An 18,058-nucleotide genomic window follows, 5' to 3' on the forward strand; every position below is an offset into this window, starting at 1 on the left:
AAGACCGTCGTCCAAATTATAAAAAGTGAGAAATAAAGTAATAAGGGATATTATGAATGTACCAATAAATATGATAAATGAGATAGAACGCAGACGACTGACTTGGTGCTGTCATTATTGAAAGAATGATAGAACATAGGATACCGAAGATGATACTGGAATGGATGGACGAAGGAAGACATAAGAGAGAAAAACGCAGATGCACGTAGATTGAAGGAACTGTGAAGTATGGATCAAAGAAATATCAAGGAAGACAACTGGAAAGGTTATTATGGAAGAAACAAACGATAATATTACAGTAAACAATTGTAAATTATTGGAACTTATACTTGGAGGAGGTTCAATCGGTTAATTGTGGAATATTTAATTTTAGAAACTTAATCTTATTTCAGTATTAATCATATTTGAAGTTTTAAAAATAATAATATAATGTAATTTATTAATATTTAATTGGATTTTTCAGAGTTATATATGAATTTTAATCATTTATCACATATTATTCGACTGTGATCATTGCATAAGTTTAATTGATAGTTATTTATGCAACAAGTCTTCATGATTATGGAATGAGTGAATGTTTTTTGCACGAACGATAGTGAGTGCAACAATTTTCGCGAGTTGGATAACACTTTATGGCATCTTAGCATTTTAAATTATAGAAAATAAATTATGAAAGAAATTCGGGATCCATAGCTGACAGTCTTCATATGTTCGTATCGATTAGTTGCGCCTGGCATTGACACTGAATAAAGAGTAATGGATGACCTTGCAGGTTATGTTACAAATGTTCCTTTATTTTGTTAATATAGATTTTCTGAACCACAGAACTGTTTTATGTGATATTACAAAAGTGATACAAAATTGTTAAAGATTGGAAATAAATGATACGTTACCTTCTACCCTGCATTTCATTTCTTGTTACGTCGTCTGTAAAAGCGGTAAGCAAGATACGAGCGTTCCGGTATTACGTCATAGCGAATGTGTCATTGCTTTTATTGGCACGCGTGCTATAATAAGGTGATTACGAACGATAATGGATGTAGTAACAACCTGTTTATAATGCTAGAATGGTATAAAATGTAGTTATACTACGAATATTAAAAGTTATATTATTTATAAGGATGATTTAACAATCTTGTCACTGAGGCTACAGTAATGGGGTAAGGTAACCACTGTAATTGGGAAACTTAATAAAAAAATAAATAGACACAATCGAACAGCTAGAAAGTCGACTTTAATATCTGTGTTCAGGATTCATTTCCATGAAAGTTCGGTTAAAAATTTTGGTGATCAAGTACGATGCTGGGATAGATTTTCTTGGAGCACTATTGTTTCTTCTTCGTCACCATTGAAACGTTTTCCATGAGACACAATAATTTTATCACAGATACAAAAATGGAAAACAACTGCACCGTGTTACACTCGCAGAAGATATATGTATACATGGTGAACATTCCAGAAAAAAATAACTAAATCAATTTATATAACTGGTACTGATATCTGAATCTTCATATGCGTTTGAACAATCCTTAGGAGTTAAAAGTCACATTTAAGTTGAATTCCTTCTTGTTCTTGGAAAATAAAATAGCTTTGTTTCTTAATATTCTTCGAATTATACGTATAATACTGAGATATTCAAAATACTGGACGTCTCACACGTTAATAATTTAAATTATATTTATTTCCACTAAGTTAAAAATATAAAAAAATAATCTAAATATAAATACTTCGAAGACATATACATGCAAGACGAGTAACATAAATAGCAAATTGTCATAGATGTTTTCACTTGGTCCACAGATCCGTCTTCTGCTGAACACGTGTTATTGGTTGGGATGTTCCAGCTCGTAAATTTCCTCCGGAATGCGTTTTAGTTCTCGGCATAACACTACCTCACACTGTTGTGATTGTGCTAAGGAACATCGGTAGTCTTGTTCAAGTTGTCAGCAGATGTTGATGGGGGAATCGGAATGTTGGAGCTGGATTCCGTGGGAGAGGGCGTTGCCTCTTTGATAACTACTGTAGGAATTTCCTTCACCTGAAAAAACAAATGCAAGTTCTTCATCTAAGGTTTCTTTAAAATTACGGGAGTCATTCACATATAATTAATTCATATAGCCTACTGTGGCGATAATATAATTATTATTAGTCATTCATTTGCACGGTATCATTTGGCCATTCCCTAACTTAATTGTTTAATAAATTCTTTAACTAAATTTTAAGTTATTATTTCTATTTTAGTTACTCAGTTAATAGTTGCAAAGTTAATTATAAAATTCAGATGCCATTTAGTTAGTTAGTTAGTCAGTCAGTGAGTTACTTAGTAGAGAGTAATGAGGTAGTTGTTAAGAGAATGAGGGACTTCGTTAGTGGGGTAGTTGATTAGATAATGGGATAGTGGGGTAATGAGGTAGTTGGTTAATTACTGGAATAGTGAGATAGTTGGTTAGTGGGATAATTGAGTAGAGGAGTATTTGGTTAGTGGGATAATTGACTAGTGGAGTAGTTGGTTAGTGAGGAAGAGAGGTAGTCGGTTACTTTGTGGGATAGTGGGGTAGTGAGGTGGTTGGTTACTTAGTGAGGAAGAGAGGTAGTTGGTTAGTTTGTGGGATAGTGAGATAGTGTGGTAGTTGATTAGTTAGTGGGATAGTGGAGCAATTGGTTAATTAGTGGAGATGAGGAGGACTAGTTGGTTAGTTTATGGAATAGTGGAGTAGTGGGTAGTTGGCTAGTTAGTGGGATAGTGGAGTAGTTGGTTAATTAGTGGATATGAGGAGGAGTATTTGGTTACTTTATGGAATAGTGGCGTAGTGGGTAGTCGGCTAGTTAGTGTGATAGTGGAGTAGTTGGTTAGTAAGTGGGGAAGAGTAGTGAGGTAGTGGGGTGGTTGGTTAATTAATGGGGAAGAGAGGTAGTTCAAATCAGCAGATTTCTTGAGACGCGGAATCGAAAAACTACCCCAGCGTTGGCACAGAGCCATAAATAATGTTGGAGAATGTATTCCACTGATTAATTTCCGTCTTCTACTAATCTCAAATAAAAACGTTTGTCACGGCGAAACAATGCTACGAAATTTTGCGTCAACTCAATGCTATCATGTCAAACTTTGGACCCTGACCTACCTCGAAGTTTGTGTGTTTGTGATTAGCCTTCTTGGCTGAGTGGAGAACCCAAAGGATGTAGAAGACCATGATGAGGGCTGGCACAATGAGTCCTGCAAGCACTGCGTTCTGCTTAACAAAGGCGTGGTGCAGCCCGAGAAGACAGGCGATGACCACCAACCCCACAGCCACGTAACGACCCGTCCGCCGACGTTCCTCCTGCAACAAGAACATCACTTCATAAGAAGCCGTCTAGTCCACACCTGTGGAGTAACGGTTAGCGCGTCTGGCCGCGAAACCAGGTGGCCCGGGTTCGATTCCCGCTCAGGGCAAGTTACCAGGTTGAGGTTTTTCGAGGTTTTCCCTCAAGCCAATATGAGCAAATGCTGGGTAACTTTTGGTGCTGGACCCTGGACTCATTTTACCGGCATTATTACCTTCATCTCATTCAGACGCTAAATAACTTAAGATGTTGATAAAGCATTTTAAAATAACCTATTAAAAAAAAAGAAGGCGTCTACTGGTAACACACAGAAGGCAGTGAATTCGAAAGCCAGCTTTGGCATGTTCTTTCGTTGTGAACATATCTCAGGAACTGCCATACACTTTGCTAACGAGGGAACCATCCCAGGTCGTGGAGCTTGAATTTAAGGAACATGCATATTTAAACTAATTTTCGTTCTTTAAGAAACGTAGTGATAATCATTCGTTTCGCTTTTTCTTCACTTACGAAATATATTCACTTGAAAATCGTTGCTACTTATACCGCTTCTTGCGCTCACTCGGATCCTCAAGTCCACGACATCTCATCACAGCTCTCGCATTAATGCTGTAATCAATTTTTTTTCTCTTAACTTACATTAATATGGTAGTAGTGCAATCCATGACATCTTCACTCATTCGTACACCGTGTAAATCCATAAGTATGCAGCTGGAAATCTAGGAACACGACTGTACATACTATGCTTTCAAGAACCGAAAGGGGAATTTCGACCGAAAGTAAAACAACTGTAGACAAAGGTAAACCATTTAATGTCGTCGTCGATGCAATTAATTCCGGTAAACTAACAAAAAAATCACGTGAGAAAATGGTTAAGAGATGTATTTCTCCCGGATGTTAAGAAAGACACACTACTACTTCTGAATTCCAGAACTGGTCAGAAAGATGACGCTATTCATTTTTGAAGAAGTAAACAATACTTTATATGGTAGGACAATTAAAATACCAATTATTCCTCCAAAAACTACAATATTTGTACAATTCTTGCATGTGTATTTTTAGGCAATATATAATTGTAATTCGAAGGCAATAAGAATATTTCAGGCATAAAATTATCTGTGAAAACATTGCAGACCATTCCACGTTAGGAGCTTAATAATGACATTGCATTCTGTGATGTATAAACAGTTTCATGTCTTCAAAGACATGTTAATATACGCGTGGCCGAGATGTGGATATGTGACGAAGAAACATCTGAGAAAGTTTGATAACGTTCTTGCAATAATGTTGCATGTTGGAAACAGTGTATGTGTTACAGAAGAGTGTGAAAAACCAGCCTGTATAAAATGTTTGTACTACTCAATGGCTCTTTGTTCCGACCACTTCATGTCGAATCCACACTATTATATTTAAGGTGAGTCACAAAGTTAATACATAATTATTTTAAATTCAAATTGGATTTGTATTTCAGCAAGAGCACTATTAATGTGAGTTTAGAGAAAAAAAATAGACTAGAGCATTAATGCGAGAGCTGTGATAGGGTGTCGCGGAACTATGAGGATCCGAGTGCGCGCAAGAAGCGGTATAAGTAGCAACGATTTTCAAGTCAATATATTTCGTAAACGAGGAAAAAGCGAAACGAACGACTATCACCACATTTCTTAACGAACGAAAATTAGCTTAAATATGCATTTTCGTTAAATTCAAGCACCACGATTTAGCGTGGTTCACTTGTAAGTCCTACGGAACACAGCGATGTATAGAGTTAGGCTATAGAAGGGGCATATTGGGGACATGGAGCATCAGCCCAAATAGACTTTTTGTGCATTATTGGAAAAAAAAAAATACGTGCTGATCGTGCTCCTCGACAAACAAGGTTCCACAATTCGGCACATTACGCATCCTCTCGAGCCATCAAATCTATATATACTATAATTTTGAAAGTGATTTACCGTTCTAACAGATCTACGTGCATCGTCGCGTCCAGTCAAACAAGCAATAACTTGAGGGCTCTGGTATTCTTATGCACAACTATGAGTCATCTAGAAACCACCACCACATCCATCTACCAATCCTGGACAAACCATGAGGAACATCCACTGTGGCGGACGATGAATTCGGCTTCACGAAAACGCAAGTGTTGGCTTTTTCGAGATGCATATGATGAAAGGGGAATAATAGTGTATGTATGTTGATGGAATAACGAGCGAAAACGGGACGGGCTCTGTCTACCACAAATACAACTTCGCCATCTCCGAGGTTTGAACTCTGAAACGGATTCATCTTAAGACAGCACTCTTCCAACTGAACTTTTTTTACTTGGTTATTTAACGACGCTGTATCAACTACTAGATTATTTAGCGTTGATAGCGAGATGGTATTTGGCGAGATGAGGCTGAGGATTCGCCATAGACTACCTGACATTCGCCTTACGGTTAGGGAAACCCTTGGAAAAAACCGACTAGGTCATCAGCCCAAACGGGGTTCGAACCCGCACTCGAGCGCAACTCCGAATCAGTAGGCATGCGTCTTAGCCGACCCAACTGAACTACCATGGCGACTAAAGTAATATCTTGCTTTTTTATCTCTGCTTCAATAGGAGGTGTGGTTGCCTCTTAGTCCCGAAGAAGATCTAGTAGTATCTAATTCATTTTGGAGAATGAGTGAACTCCAGAGCCATTATAGAATTTATATCAAGATGAGAAATGTCGTCCATACCCCGTTATTCTACGGACACAGTCTAGTATATACTGTCACGAAGCTCAATATGTAGTAAATATGCATCCATAGATAGTTGCTAACCACTAGGATCGCTACTATCGCCTCATTACAGACAATGCGAAATAGTATCGGCACAGACTATGGTTCCTAGTAACCTCACAACTCAAGCTTCGTGACTATATACTAGACCATATCTGCACAAACAGCGCTCAACGAGCGCGCACGCTCCTTCGGAGCGGGAGAGCCGTGTTTGCCGCTCGCCGAAACGGAGAGGAAGATACGTCAGAATGACATCGAGGAGGGGGAAACGACCACTCTGTTATCTAGTGGAGTGCAGTGTGTAGGCCTATTCTCAGTAACTGTTTCACGTTGCTTACCTACTGCTACAGTATAGTATGGAGGAATCTAAAAGACGGAACATAACATTTAACGATTTACAGCTAAAACTTATTGATCTTCAGTGTGACCTAAGGGCTAAAGATCGTTTGAATAATATTACTAGCCTGGTTGAGTTTACAAAACTAAACATTAGCAATAATATCCACGACTACACAGGCTGGCTATGAAAATGATTGCTATGTTTGGCTCAACATTTACTGTATATTTGTGAGCAACTGTTTTCTGTAATCAACTTTAATAAAGGCAGACATCGAACATCTGTAACTGATGTTTCATTACGATCAGTAGGCTACTGTTCCTTTCAGCTGCCAACAGCATAAAACCTCGTTTTGATGTACTCATAAATAAAAATATAACAAAATGATATTGTACATTTAAGTAGCTATAGAATTTCTATTATTTCTGTAAAATAGATATTTTTTTATTAATTAATAATAGTCCAAGATAGTTTTGCAAACATTGAAAGGAATTCATTTCATAAACACTCCTAATAGTACTTCCTTTTGTGTATACTTTGTACGAGATTACGCCTTCTTCCAGTCCACCCTTATACAGAGCGCAGCTATTATCTGCATTCCGCTCATGAGCTGCGAGCCAGCTCGGAGAGCGCAAACCTTGTGCAGGCCTGTACTAGACTGTGCTACGGATAGAGCGAATCGAAATTCTCTTTTTATAAGGAAGACAAAATACATCATATAAACTAAAATTAAAATCTGCATAGATACAGAAAGCCTTGATACATAGAATAAGTATACAGAGTGCAAGTAATATACAAGTAGGTTTTAACAGCTCATTTCTTGGATAGAATGCAACAATTTCTAATACTGTATTAGTCCATGTTAATATTTTTCTCGGAAATAAAAATCGTTCCCTAAGTGTTAACACTGATTTACTCGATAAGTACTATCCGTAGGCCTACTATTCTGATTTTTACTCTTACCATTAAAAGCGAAATCAGGTTGTTTCCAAAAGTACGAAATTATGTGAAATCCTCTAAATTTTTTCTAAATATATTATAATCAGAGTTGCCAGATGTGGCTACTTGTCGCCATTCTGGCGCCTTTTATGTTCCTTGTGGCGACGAAAATTTCCACTTGGCTACCTGGCTACTTTTCTGGCGTCTTTAATGTTAAAATTTTATTACAAAAATAATTTAATTAAAACATTTTTTTTTTTTTCACAAGACTGACTGTGATCTCTTGTACGTAGGCCTAATATTCTTCAGAACGTAAATATTCGCCAGTTATTGTATTTCCCTTAATTTTCAAAAGATGGCAGACTAACGTTCAAGATTGCATAGAAAAGTTCCCCAGGCAATGACACGGGGATCTGTGATTTACAACGATGTCTTTAATAACATAATTAAATGGAATTAATGCTTATAAATATATTACATTAATGGATTAAGTAAGTGAATTTTATCACCAATTAAACTTTTAGTTTAAAATACATGTAATCCATTTCTATGATTTATTTCTAAACTTTGATAAATTAATAGAAACTATGTTGAGCAGTAAGCCGTTAATTAATAATAGCGGGAATTCAGCGATTTACCGGGCCTATTAGCTGATTCTTTCACTTGGTTGCTTTCTTTAACTGTGATAACAACGTTTATGTCTAGAAGTTGTCGAAATATGAGAGGTGTACAAAGTACAGCAAGGAGTGGGAGAACCTGCCTTGGGCTAAAGATAATTGTAATTTAATTAAAATTATATATTCAAGCCTCAAAATTCGGTACCGGTATTTAGTCATAATTCAAAGTCACTACCATTTTTAAAAAATTCACAGCAAAATGCAAGTATCATAGCTGAATAATGCCACTTAATGATCCTGAATCTTTGTATTAAATACTATTAATAATAAAATTATTACAAATTTATTAATGAATATGAATGGTTATGTTCATAATTACACTGTAGGTTTTTTAAGTTTATTACTCCTTTCACTATCAACTTCAGAGATAATTGGCTTACTTACTTACTTACTTAATTACTTACTTACTCACTTACTTACTTAGAGAACCCGGAGGTTCATTGCCGCCCACACATAAACCCGCCATCGGTATCTATCCTGAGCAAGATTAATCCAGTCTCTACCATTATATCCTACCTCCCTCAAATCCATTTTAATATTATCCTCCCATCTATATCCCGGCCTCCAGAAAGATTTCTTCTCTCCGGCCTCCCAACTAACACTCTATCACTTTTTGTTATTAATATTATTAATTGATGACTTAATTAACAAGTTAATATGTAAATGAATTAAGCATAATAAGTTGAGTGGATAGAATGGGGTTGATTAATTGACAAAATAGGATAAATAGATTAATGTATAGCATCTAAACCGAGACTGAACTTGATGCCTTTGCCGGGAAGCTGATAGGCTATGGTACCTAACGAACTTTACCGACCCAGCCAGATTGATTTCGAGAATTATGAAGTCTGCCTTCCATATGCCTCCACCTCGTCTATTCAAGCAAAGTCTAAGTGATGGATACAAATCCAGAGAGGTTAGAATCAACAAACGATTGTTTTATCGTAGCTGGCATGGAGTGTTCAACAAAATATGATCTACAAACTCAGACATTAGAATATTTGGACGATTTCCAAATGTCTGAAGAAATTTTCGTCTGTTCATCAGTGAAACATCTGGTACATAAAGTTGACCTTCTAACATCTATGTGTGAGATCTAAGACAACACTTGGTCTTAAACAAGAAGAAATACAAGTTCATTACGTTGCAATTCAAATAAATATCATTCAAAGCGCTCTGGCTCTCAAAACAAAATCATTTTAATGCCACTTTCATCTAATGTTTAAAACATTCGTTACAAATAACTAAAATATGTCGACGGGGAATGCTGAATTATCCTTCAAATGTATTTGTGTGATCACAAAGGAACTCGTTTAGTTCTTACAATTTCTTTCAAAATATTTAAAATCATTATTGAAAATCTTCCAAAATAACGAATATAGTTCTGATGAAGCGTTTCAAGTTCTGTTTCCAAATCATATTTAATACTCTACATCGCAGTAGAGTCTGGCTGAACAAAGTTATTGTAATTTCTTTGTAATTTTTACTCGACTGTTCTTCCTTTGTTGCGTTACCATCACTTCGTCGTCTCCAAAGACGCTAAAAAAATTTTAGTAACTGCACAAAAGAAATATTTACAACAAAAATTTGGCTTTTTGATGACATTCTTGTAACATACAAGAATATAACAAGAAAACGATTAGAATGGCCATTACCTCTGTATTGCGTGAAGCTATTAGTCCAGGCAATTTGCATTTATACCTGGGCAAAATTGCTTCAGAATGTTTCTAACCAGTTTACAGCTCAGCAATCCTTGCCGAATGACATATTCAAAACCAGACAAATTCGCATAAGGGAAACGCCCACGAAAATGGATTTCAAAATGACAGACTGTTTGCTTCCTACTAATACTAAAGGGAACTTATTTACGTTTTATAGAGATTGATTGTGCTTTTATTTAAAGTTAAATATATTCAAGTAAAATATATTTTAACAATATACTTACTTACTTACTTACTTACTTACTTACTTACTTACTTACTTACTTACTTACTTACTTACTTACTTACTTACTTACTTACTTACTTACTTACTTACTTACTTACTTACTTACTTACTTACTTACTTACTTACTTACTTACTTACTTACTTACTTACTTACTTACTTACTTACTTACTTACTTACTTACTTACTTACTTACTTACTTACTTACTTACTTACTTACTTACTTACTTACTTACTTACTGGCTTTTAAGGAACCCGAAGGTTCATTGCCGCCCTCACGTAAGCCCGCCATTGGTACCTATCCTGAGCAAGATTAATCCAGTCTCCATCATCATATCCCACCTCTCTCAAATCCATTTTAATATTATCTTCCCATCTACGTCTCGGACTCCCCAAAGGTCTTTTTCCCTCCGGCCTCTCAACTAACATTCTGTATGCATATCTGGTTTCACCTATAGCCTATGTGCTACATGCCCTGCCCATCTCAAACGTCTGGATTTAATGTTCCTAATTATGTCAGGTGAAGAATACAATGCGTGCAGTTCTGTGTTGTGTAACTTTCTCCATTCTCCTGTAACTTCATCCTTCTTAGCCCCAAATATTTTCCTAAGCACCTTATTCTCAAACCCCCTTAACCTAAGTTCCTCTCTCAAAATGAGAGTCCAAGTTTCACAACCATAAAGAATAACCGGTAATATAACTGTTTTATAAATTCTAACTTTCAGATTTTTTGAAAACAGACTGGATGATAAAAGTTTCTCAACCGAATAATAACAGGCATTTCCCATGTTTATTCTGTGTTTAATTTCCTTTTGAGTATCATTTATATTTGATACTGTTGCTCCCAGGTATTTGAATTTTTCCACCTCTTCAAAGGATAAATTTCCAATTTTTATATTTCCATTTCGTACAATATTCTCGTCACAAGACATAATCATATACAATATACAAAAATATATTATGTAATTTCGATGTTAAAATTTTCTTACAGAACTTTAAAATAAAAAAAAAACAATATTTGCAATTTATGTTTCAAGTTCTGTCCATTATACAAGTAAATTTAATCAAATAAGAACAAACTTAAATTAATCACCTTCGTCACTGTCATGATTGGAGTCCTGCGTTTGGTTACCTAGATCCTCCAAGCTACCCGCAACAGTGTAGGTGTGTATTGTATGTACGAGGGTTTGCTGAAAACTAATACCTCCTTTTTTGTCGCTGGAATCGACCCGGAATCGAATCCGGGCCGCCTGGATGGGAGACCAGCGCGCTAGCACTTGAGTTACAGAAGTGAAGAGGGACAAACAACATTAATTTGAAATCTACCAATAAATTCAGGCAGATATATCATCCAATAAGCCTGATAATATAGTAATAAGAAACGCAGTGTATTTAATAATGAGTGTCCCGTTGACATTTGACGCCGGCCTATTCACTTTAGTCGGCAGAGCTATAGTCCACAAATAGAATACAGGCGAGTCACTTAGGTTTACAGTACCTCGATATATTTTGCGCTTATTAACACTACAAAGTACCGCGAATAATATCATAAAGACCATACAAGACACGTTAAGTTCTCGATGTGTCCTGTTGTCAATAAATTACAGAGGTTCCTTATAGTTTTCTCTAGTTATTTTCAAAGCACTGTAGGTATTCAAACAGCATCTTTCAGATAAGTTGTTTCAGATGTAACCTTGCAAAGGCACTTTGGAGGAGTGTAGAAAGTGTGTTGAAATAGCGCGGAGGGAAATAGCTTCTCGTTCACTGTATTCCTAAACTTCAGCTTAGAAGTGTTATGCTTACTATTCTGGACAGAAGCGAGTTAAGGCTGGTTGACAATAAATCGGGAACGGAAACGAGAACGGAAATAATGTTAAAATAAATGTATTTAAATGTAAGCATTCACAATAGTTAATTGTGAATGTTCACATTTAAATATATTCATTCTAACAATAGTTCCGTTCTCGTTCTCGTTTCCGTTCCTGGTTTATTGTGAATCAGCCTTACCTCTTTGTTTTGTTGAATACTTACGCGTCTATCTGACAACCAGAGCTGACATTGCTATGATTGTGTGTGTGTTACAAAAGTATAAATTATCTATCAGTGAGTTTGTTATATGGCATATGTAAGATTTTTCATCAGAACAACAAAAATTTAGGCTTATGTACGATACATGAAAATGAAATCTATGAAGTGTAGGATTCGATTTGTAAGAAAATTTGCCAAGTTTCTGTGACTCATAAGAATATAATTCAGACATTATTGGGGGGAAGTGAAACAAAGGGATTTAGGTGTAACTATCACGCATGACATGAAGAGAATATAGAAATCCAGAATCGAATTAAAGTCGCTAAGAAAGCGTATTATTCACTTATCCCTCTAATTAGGTATCGTGGAGCCAATTGGAGACGTCGAATTGAACTATATAAAACAATGATCCGTAGTATAATTATATATGGAAGTGAAAATTGGACTTTCACAACAAAATCGCAGAATGCAGAAAGGTGTTAAGGAGGATATTTGGAGCAGTGGTAGAGGAAGGAAAATGGAGAATCTGATATAATCATGAATTATACACCTTATAAAATGATATAGCTTTGTCAACTTTCATACGGATCAGGAGACTGCAATGAGCAGGACGTATAGTCAGGATGGAGAAGGGAAGGATACCAAGGAGAACTTTAGAGGGACAATATGGAGGAAAAAGACCTGTTGGAAGACCACGGAATAGATGGGAGGATATAGTTCAAGAAGATACTACCAGTTTGCTGCGATTGCGGAACTGGAAGGTGGCAGCAAGGGACAGAGAAGAATGGAGAGGAAGAATTGGGGAGGCCATGGTCCGAAAAAGGGCCGAAGAGCCATAGATAGAATAGAGAAACAAAGGGTGTACTTTTATAGAACTCATTGAAACAAATTGGATAACATTAAAGTTCAATTTACTGGTTGGAATTATTCACAAATAATTTTAGTACTAGGGCTTTCTGCGGCAGAATAAGCGTAGAAACCTACGCTAGGCATATTATTAAGTCATTCTTTAGTAAACTAATAGGCCTAGATGAAGAGCTTCTCAGAACAGAACATTAAGACTCTAAATTTGATGTATTCATGATGGTGATGGTGATATTCTGAGTAGTGTGTCGGCGTGGGTGGCGCAGTCGATAGATTGCTGGCCTTCTGTGCCCGAGGTTGCGGGTTCGATCCCGACCAAAGTCTATGGCATTTAGCCTAAGTGTGCTTAAATGTGACAGGCTCATGTCAGTAGATTTACTGGCATGTAAAAGAACTGCTGCGGGTCAAAATTCTGACGCTGATATATAACCTCGGCAGTTGCGAGCGTCGTTAAATAAAACATGATTTAATTTAATTTTTATTATGAGTACTTTCAACACGTCATTTCAACAGCACACACATTACCGGCTATTGCATGTATAAGTTCAAAATTGTTTTAATAACTGAATAATAAGTCTTAATTACTTGATCTTATAACCCTTGTAAGTTTTACCTTTAAGCCAATGTGAAAGATGAAGTCTAACGAAAAATAATATGCATTAAGATATCTCACATGTAATCATATCAATTATATATCTCAGAATTTATGCAAGAGGTTTAATATATGCATTCGAAAGAAAAAACAGCAAAAATGTTCATCATTACGAGTATTTGTAGTAGTAAGTGTAGTTTTTCTATTAAATAAAATATTTGATAGGCACCTTGCTGATATCGCTAATGATACAATAAACATAACTTAGAGACACTGATTATTGTCAACCGAAGAGTCATTAGATGTTACAGTTTCATCAGATAGAAATATTATGTCTGAGAAAGGATTCAAGATTATGTAACACTGTTTAAATTCAACGCATGTGGAATGCAAAAACAAATCGTAGCGATGAGTAGGATATTTCTTCTATAAATATATTATATATTCACTTCACATTGATTTAAAGATATCCCCGGTACTCCCATAAAATTTGACACAGCCTTCCAAAGAATTGCACACATTCTATGTACCATTTCCGCTGGCTGAGGTTCTGGCTGATAGATTATATCTATCGTTGATTTGCAAAAGGGGGCATCTCCAGAATAACAAAGTGTTGGAAAATCGTTAAAACTATAAGTTAACAAATTAAAACGTTCATATATATATTTTTAATTAGATCACTATGGATATATGCATTCAGGATCCATGAACATTTTAATTTTTTAAGTATGTTACGTTTTTATTGCGATTTCCCAACACTTTGTTATTTTGGACGTGTCTTCTTTTGCAAATCGACGACAGAAATAATGAATCCTATAGATACAAAATCCCCTATATCCACCTTCACAAATTAAAGAATTTTGAGAGTAGGCCTAACTGGTGGAAAATAGAGGAAATTTTCAACCTAACAGTGACTTTTAACAAACCTTTGCTTTAAATTCAGTAGCTGTTTTGAATTCAAACTATATAAATCATTATAATTCATTCTTAGCAAGCAATATAATTGGCATAACTCAATTATGAACAAAATAGTCTTTAGGAGGTTTTGAATCTAGAGGATTCAATTATGGCCTATCTATTATCAGGCAGTACATCACTTGATGATATGTGTCGGACGAAACAACAATTATTGTTTGTATACATGTGAAGTCTGAGTAGTGTAATATGTAGTTAGTCGGCGATGTATGCAGTGGAGGGGGAAAGGAACTGCTGTTCCTGGCTTAGTTGCCTCATGAATTATGCCTTATTGGTGTCACGATGTTCAAACCTGTCTTCGAACAGTTGACTAAACTGCAATGTACCATAACTTTACTATGAAAAATAACTTTTTTATATTATTATTATTATTATTATTATTATTATTATTATTATTATTATTATTATTATTATTATTGTATAGGTCTAATATAAAAAGAGATTAATTTATTTCCTGGAAGTTTGTAGCAGGAAAAACTGTAACAATGTTTAAATTTATTTAGTTTGAACCCATTTAGATTGCGTCGTCTTCTCCTTCTGGGCAAAATGTATATCCTTGTGGGCTGTTTCGAAAAAAAATTGCTTATCCTGTCTCTTTTATTAACTAAAATAAGAAAAAACTTTAGATTGAAATATAAGCGTTATTAAAATAGTAGTAATATCGCGCTTGAAAAAATTATAAATTGTTATATTGTCGATTCTTAATAAGTACTGTAGATACTTATTTCCTAAATTAAAATTTATAACTTACCGATGGTGTTATAGAAGGATCTGTTATTACAGATGTCTCCGTCATAATTAAGACGTTTCGCACTTCAATGAAGAATATTTTTCCTTACAGTTGCATCAAAACTTCACTTACAAAAATAATGTCATAAAACAGCGATAACACAACCAAAAAAGAAATGGTGCAATATCACACGATTGTTTTTCTTGTAACATTAGAAAACACTCACTGTTGCTCGGAGTAATTTAAGGTACTATAATCTAATTTGAATACGCTCAGTCGCTAAATAATTTCATTTCATTTCTAAAAACCTAATTGTTTAGTTGTGTTAGAAAGCACGATGTATGTTCGAGACGCTTTCCGTCATACTTCCACATGCTTGGAGGAAAACCAACCTTCGCGATCAGCTCCAAGTGTACAACTGGTGATTCTGTGCACTGATACCAGGTCAGGAGTCAAGTAAAGAAGCTGCTGCCAAAAACTAGCAGAACTTGACTAACTTGCTAATGTATACAAAGGAAGAAGGCATGATAAAAATAAACTTCTCTTGTGCGATTTAAGGCAATTTCTCGTTGAGAAAAAAATATATGTACCTCGACATTTATATATTTACATGTTCATTAAATAGCAGAGGATAATGAGTTTGTTTTCGCAGAAGCATATAACGCACTCAATTAGCACAAAAGCTCACACAAACGCTTTCCGTCCTTTGTATATATTTATTTTCATTACAACGTTACAAGTTGTTAAGCTAAAATGAACGAGTTTGGACTATACCTTGCAATTACTGTTATGAGCGATGTTAATATCCTTTCTTGCTTTCTCATTGTACCCAGTATGGAGGAAGTATTCTGAAGCAATAAAATGGTAATTTAAATGTTTACTGACATACATTCGTATTGTCCGTCTTTGTTCAGCATTACTTACTTACTTACTTACTTACTGCCTTTTAAGGAACCCGGAGGTTCATTGCAGCCCTCACATAAGCCCGCCATTGGTCCCTGTCCTGAGCAAAATTAATCCATTCTCTATCATCATATCCCACCTCCCTCAAATCCATTTTAATATTATCTTCCCATCTACGTCTCGGGCTCAATAAAGGTCTTTTTCCCTCCGGCCTCCCAACTAACACTATGTATGCATTTCTGGTTTCACCCATACGTGCTATATGCCCTGCCCATCTCAAACGTCTGGATTTAATGTTCCTAATTATGTCAGGTGAAGAATACAATGCGTGCAGTTCTGTGTTGTGTAACTTTCTCCATTCTCCTGTAACTTCATCCCTCTTAGCCCCAAATATTTTCCTAAGAATTTTATTCTCAAACACCCTTAATCTCTGTTCCTCTCTCAAAGTGAGAGTCCAAGTTTCACAACCATACAAAACAACCGGTAATATAACTGTTTTATAAATTCTAACTTTCAGATTTTTCGACAGCAGACTGGATGATAAAAGTTTCTCAACCGAATAATAACAGGCATTTCCCATATTTATTCTGTGTTTAATTTCTTCCCGGGTATCATTTATATTTGTTACTGTTGCTCCCAGATATTTGAACTTCTCCACCTCTTCAAAAGATAAATTTCCAATTTTTATATTTCCATTTCGTACAATATTCTGGTCACGAGACTTAATCATATACTTTTGTCTTTTCGGGATTTACTTCCAAACCTATCTCTTTACTTGCTTCCAGTAAAATTCCCGTGTTTTCCCTAATCGTTTGTGGATTTTCTCCTAACATATTCACGTCATCCGCATACTTTGTTCAGCATTTGTTTCATTTATTTGAATATTTTAAACTTTTCTTGTCCTTTACTTTCTTCTTTCATACTTTCTTCTCTTTTCTGTCTCTGTATTTTATTCCTTTCTAACTTTCTCTCTTTCTCTCTCTTAATTTCTATTCTACGTCATTTTTTTAAATTTTGATTAATTATTTAATTTCTCCTCTGTTTAAGTAGTCATTCATGTGATTCTCTCATCATTCCATCTTTTCTTGTTTCATTCATTTCTTTCTCTTCTTCTCCTTCTTTTTCTTCTCTTTCTTCCAGTCTTTGGTTGTTACACTCTTCCCCTGTCACGTTCCTTGAGTCATTTTCGTGTTGACTTCTTTTCTTGCTGACTTGCTTTGCTCTCTTGTTGGCTTGCTTTGCTTTACTGGAGAAATGTAAATTCGCCCGAAACTGGCAAACACATCGCGTTTCGAAGGTGAGGCACTTTAATCCAACATATAAACTCGTCCGTCAAGCGGATTTAGAGTTGTTTGTTGTTTAGTCAACTGTCCGAACACAAGTCTGAACCTCACAAGTGATACCAACAAGGTATCACTCATGAGGCAACTAAGCCAGAATATAATGGGGTAGAGTGGCCAGTTTCTTTCCCTCTCCATTGCATAAATCGTCGATTAGCTACATACTACCGGGTGTTTCAAAATGAATATCGGGGTTTTAAGGCTTTGTAGTATTTATTATATTTAACATACAATTATATAATTATTGACTTACTAAAGGCTTTACCAACAACCAAAAACGTTCTTAAGGACTTTGCTAATAGACGATAATTATACACAGTATGTAGAGGATGTAAATGATATTTTGTTATTGAAGTGTTGTATCAGTGAAGAATTATGTTGTGTCAGTGAAGTGTGTTGTGTCAGTGAAGTGTGTTATGTCAGTGAAGTGTGTTGTGTCAGTGAAACATGTTCCTGTCAGGGAAGCTTTATAGTTTATGGTGGCAGTGCAAAGTATTTGAACAGTGAAATGTTTTTGAAGTGTTAGTGAAATCAGGATAGAATCAGTGAAATGTGCCATAGTTCCAGTGCAGTGAGTGAGTTGACAGCGAAATGAGTGTAATGTGGAAAGGTACTTGTGCAGATATGAACATATCATACTCGTGGGT

General features: G+C 35.6%; 1 protein-coding gene across 1 annotated transcript; it reads right to left on the reverse strand.

Annotated features, from left to right (window-relative positions):
- Positions 1-1,050: 1,050 nt before the first annotated feature.
- LOC138709242 (uncharacterized) lies at positions 1,051-15,605 on the reverse strand. The gene is made up of 3 exons (XM_069839882.1): positions 15,190-15,605; positions 3,123-3,320; positions 1,051-2,038 (listed from the first exon to the last, which is right to left on the reverse strand). Exons 1-3 carry the CDS (start codon positions 15,232-15,234, stop codon positions 1,913-1,915), a joined length of 369 nt encoding a protein of 122 aa, XP_069695983.1. The 5' UTR covers positions 15,235-15,605; the 3' UTR covers positions 1,051-1,912.
- Positions 15,606-18,058: the final 2,453 nt, after the last annotated feature.

Source organism: Periplaneta americana, chromosome 1 (assembly GCF_040183065.1).
Source record: "Periplaneta americana isolate PAMFEO1 chromosome 1, P.americana_PAMFEO1_priV1, whole genome shotgun sequence".
NCBI lineage: Eukaryota > Metazoa > Arthropoda > Insecta > Blattodea > Blattidae > Periplaneta > Periplaneta americana.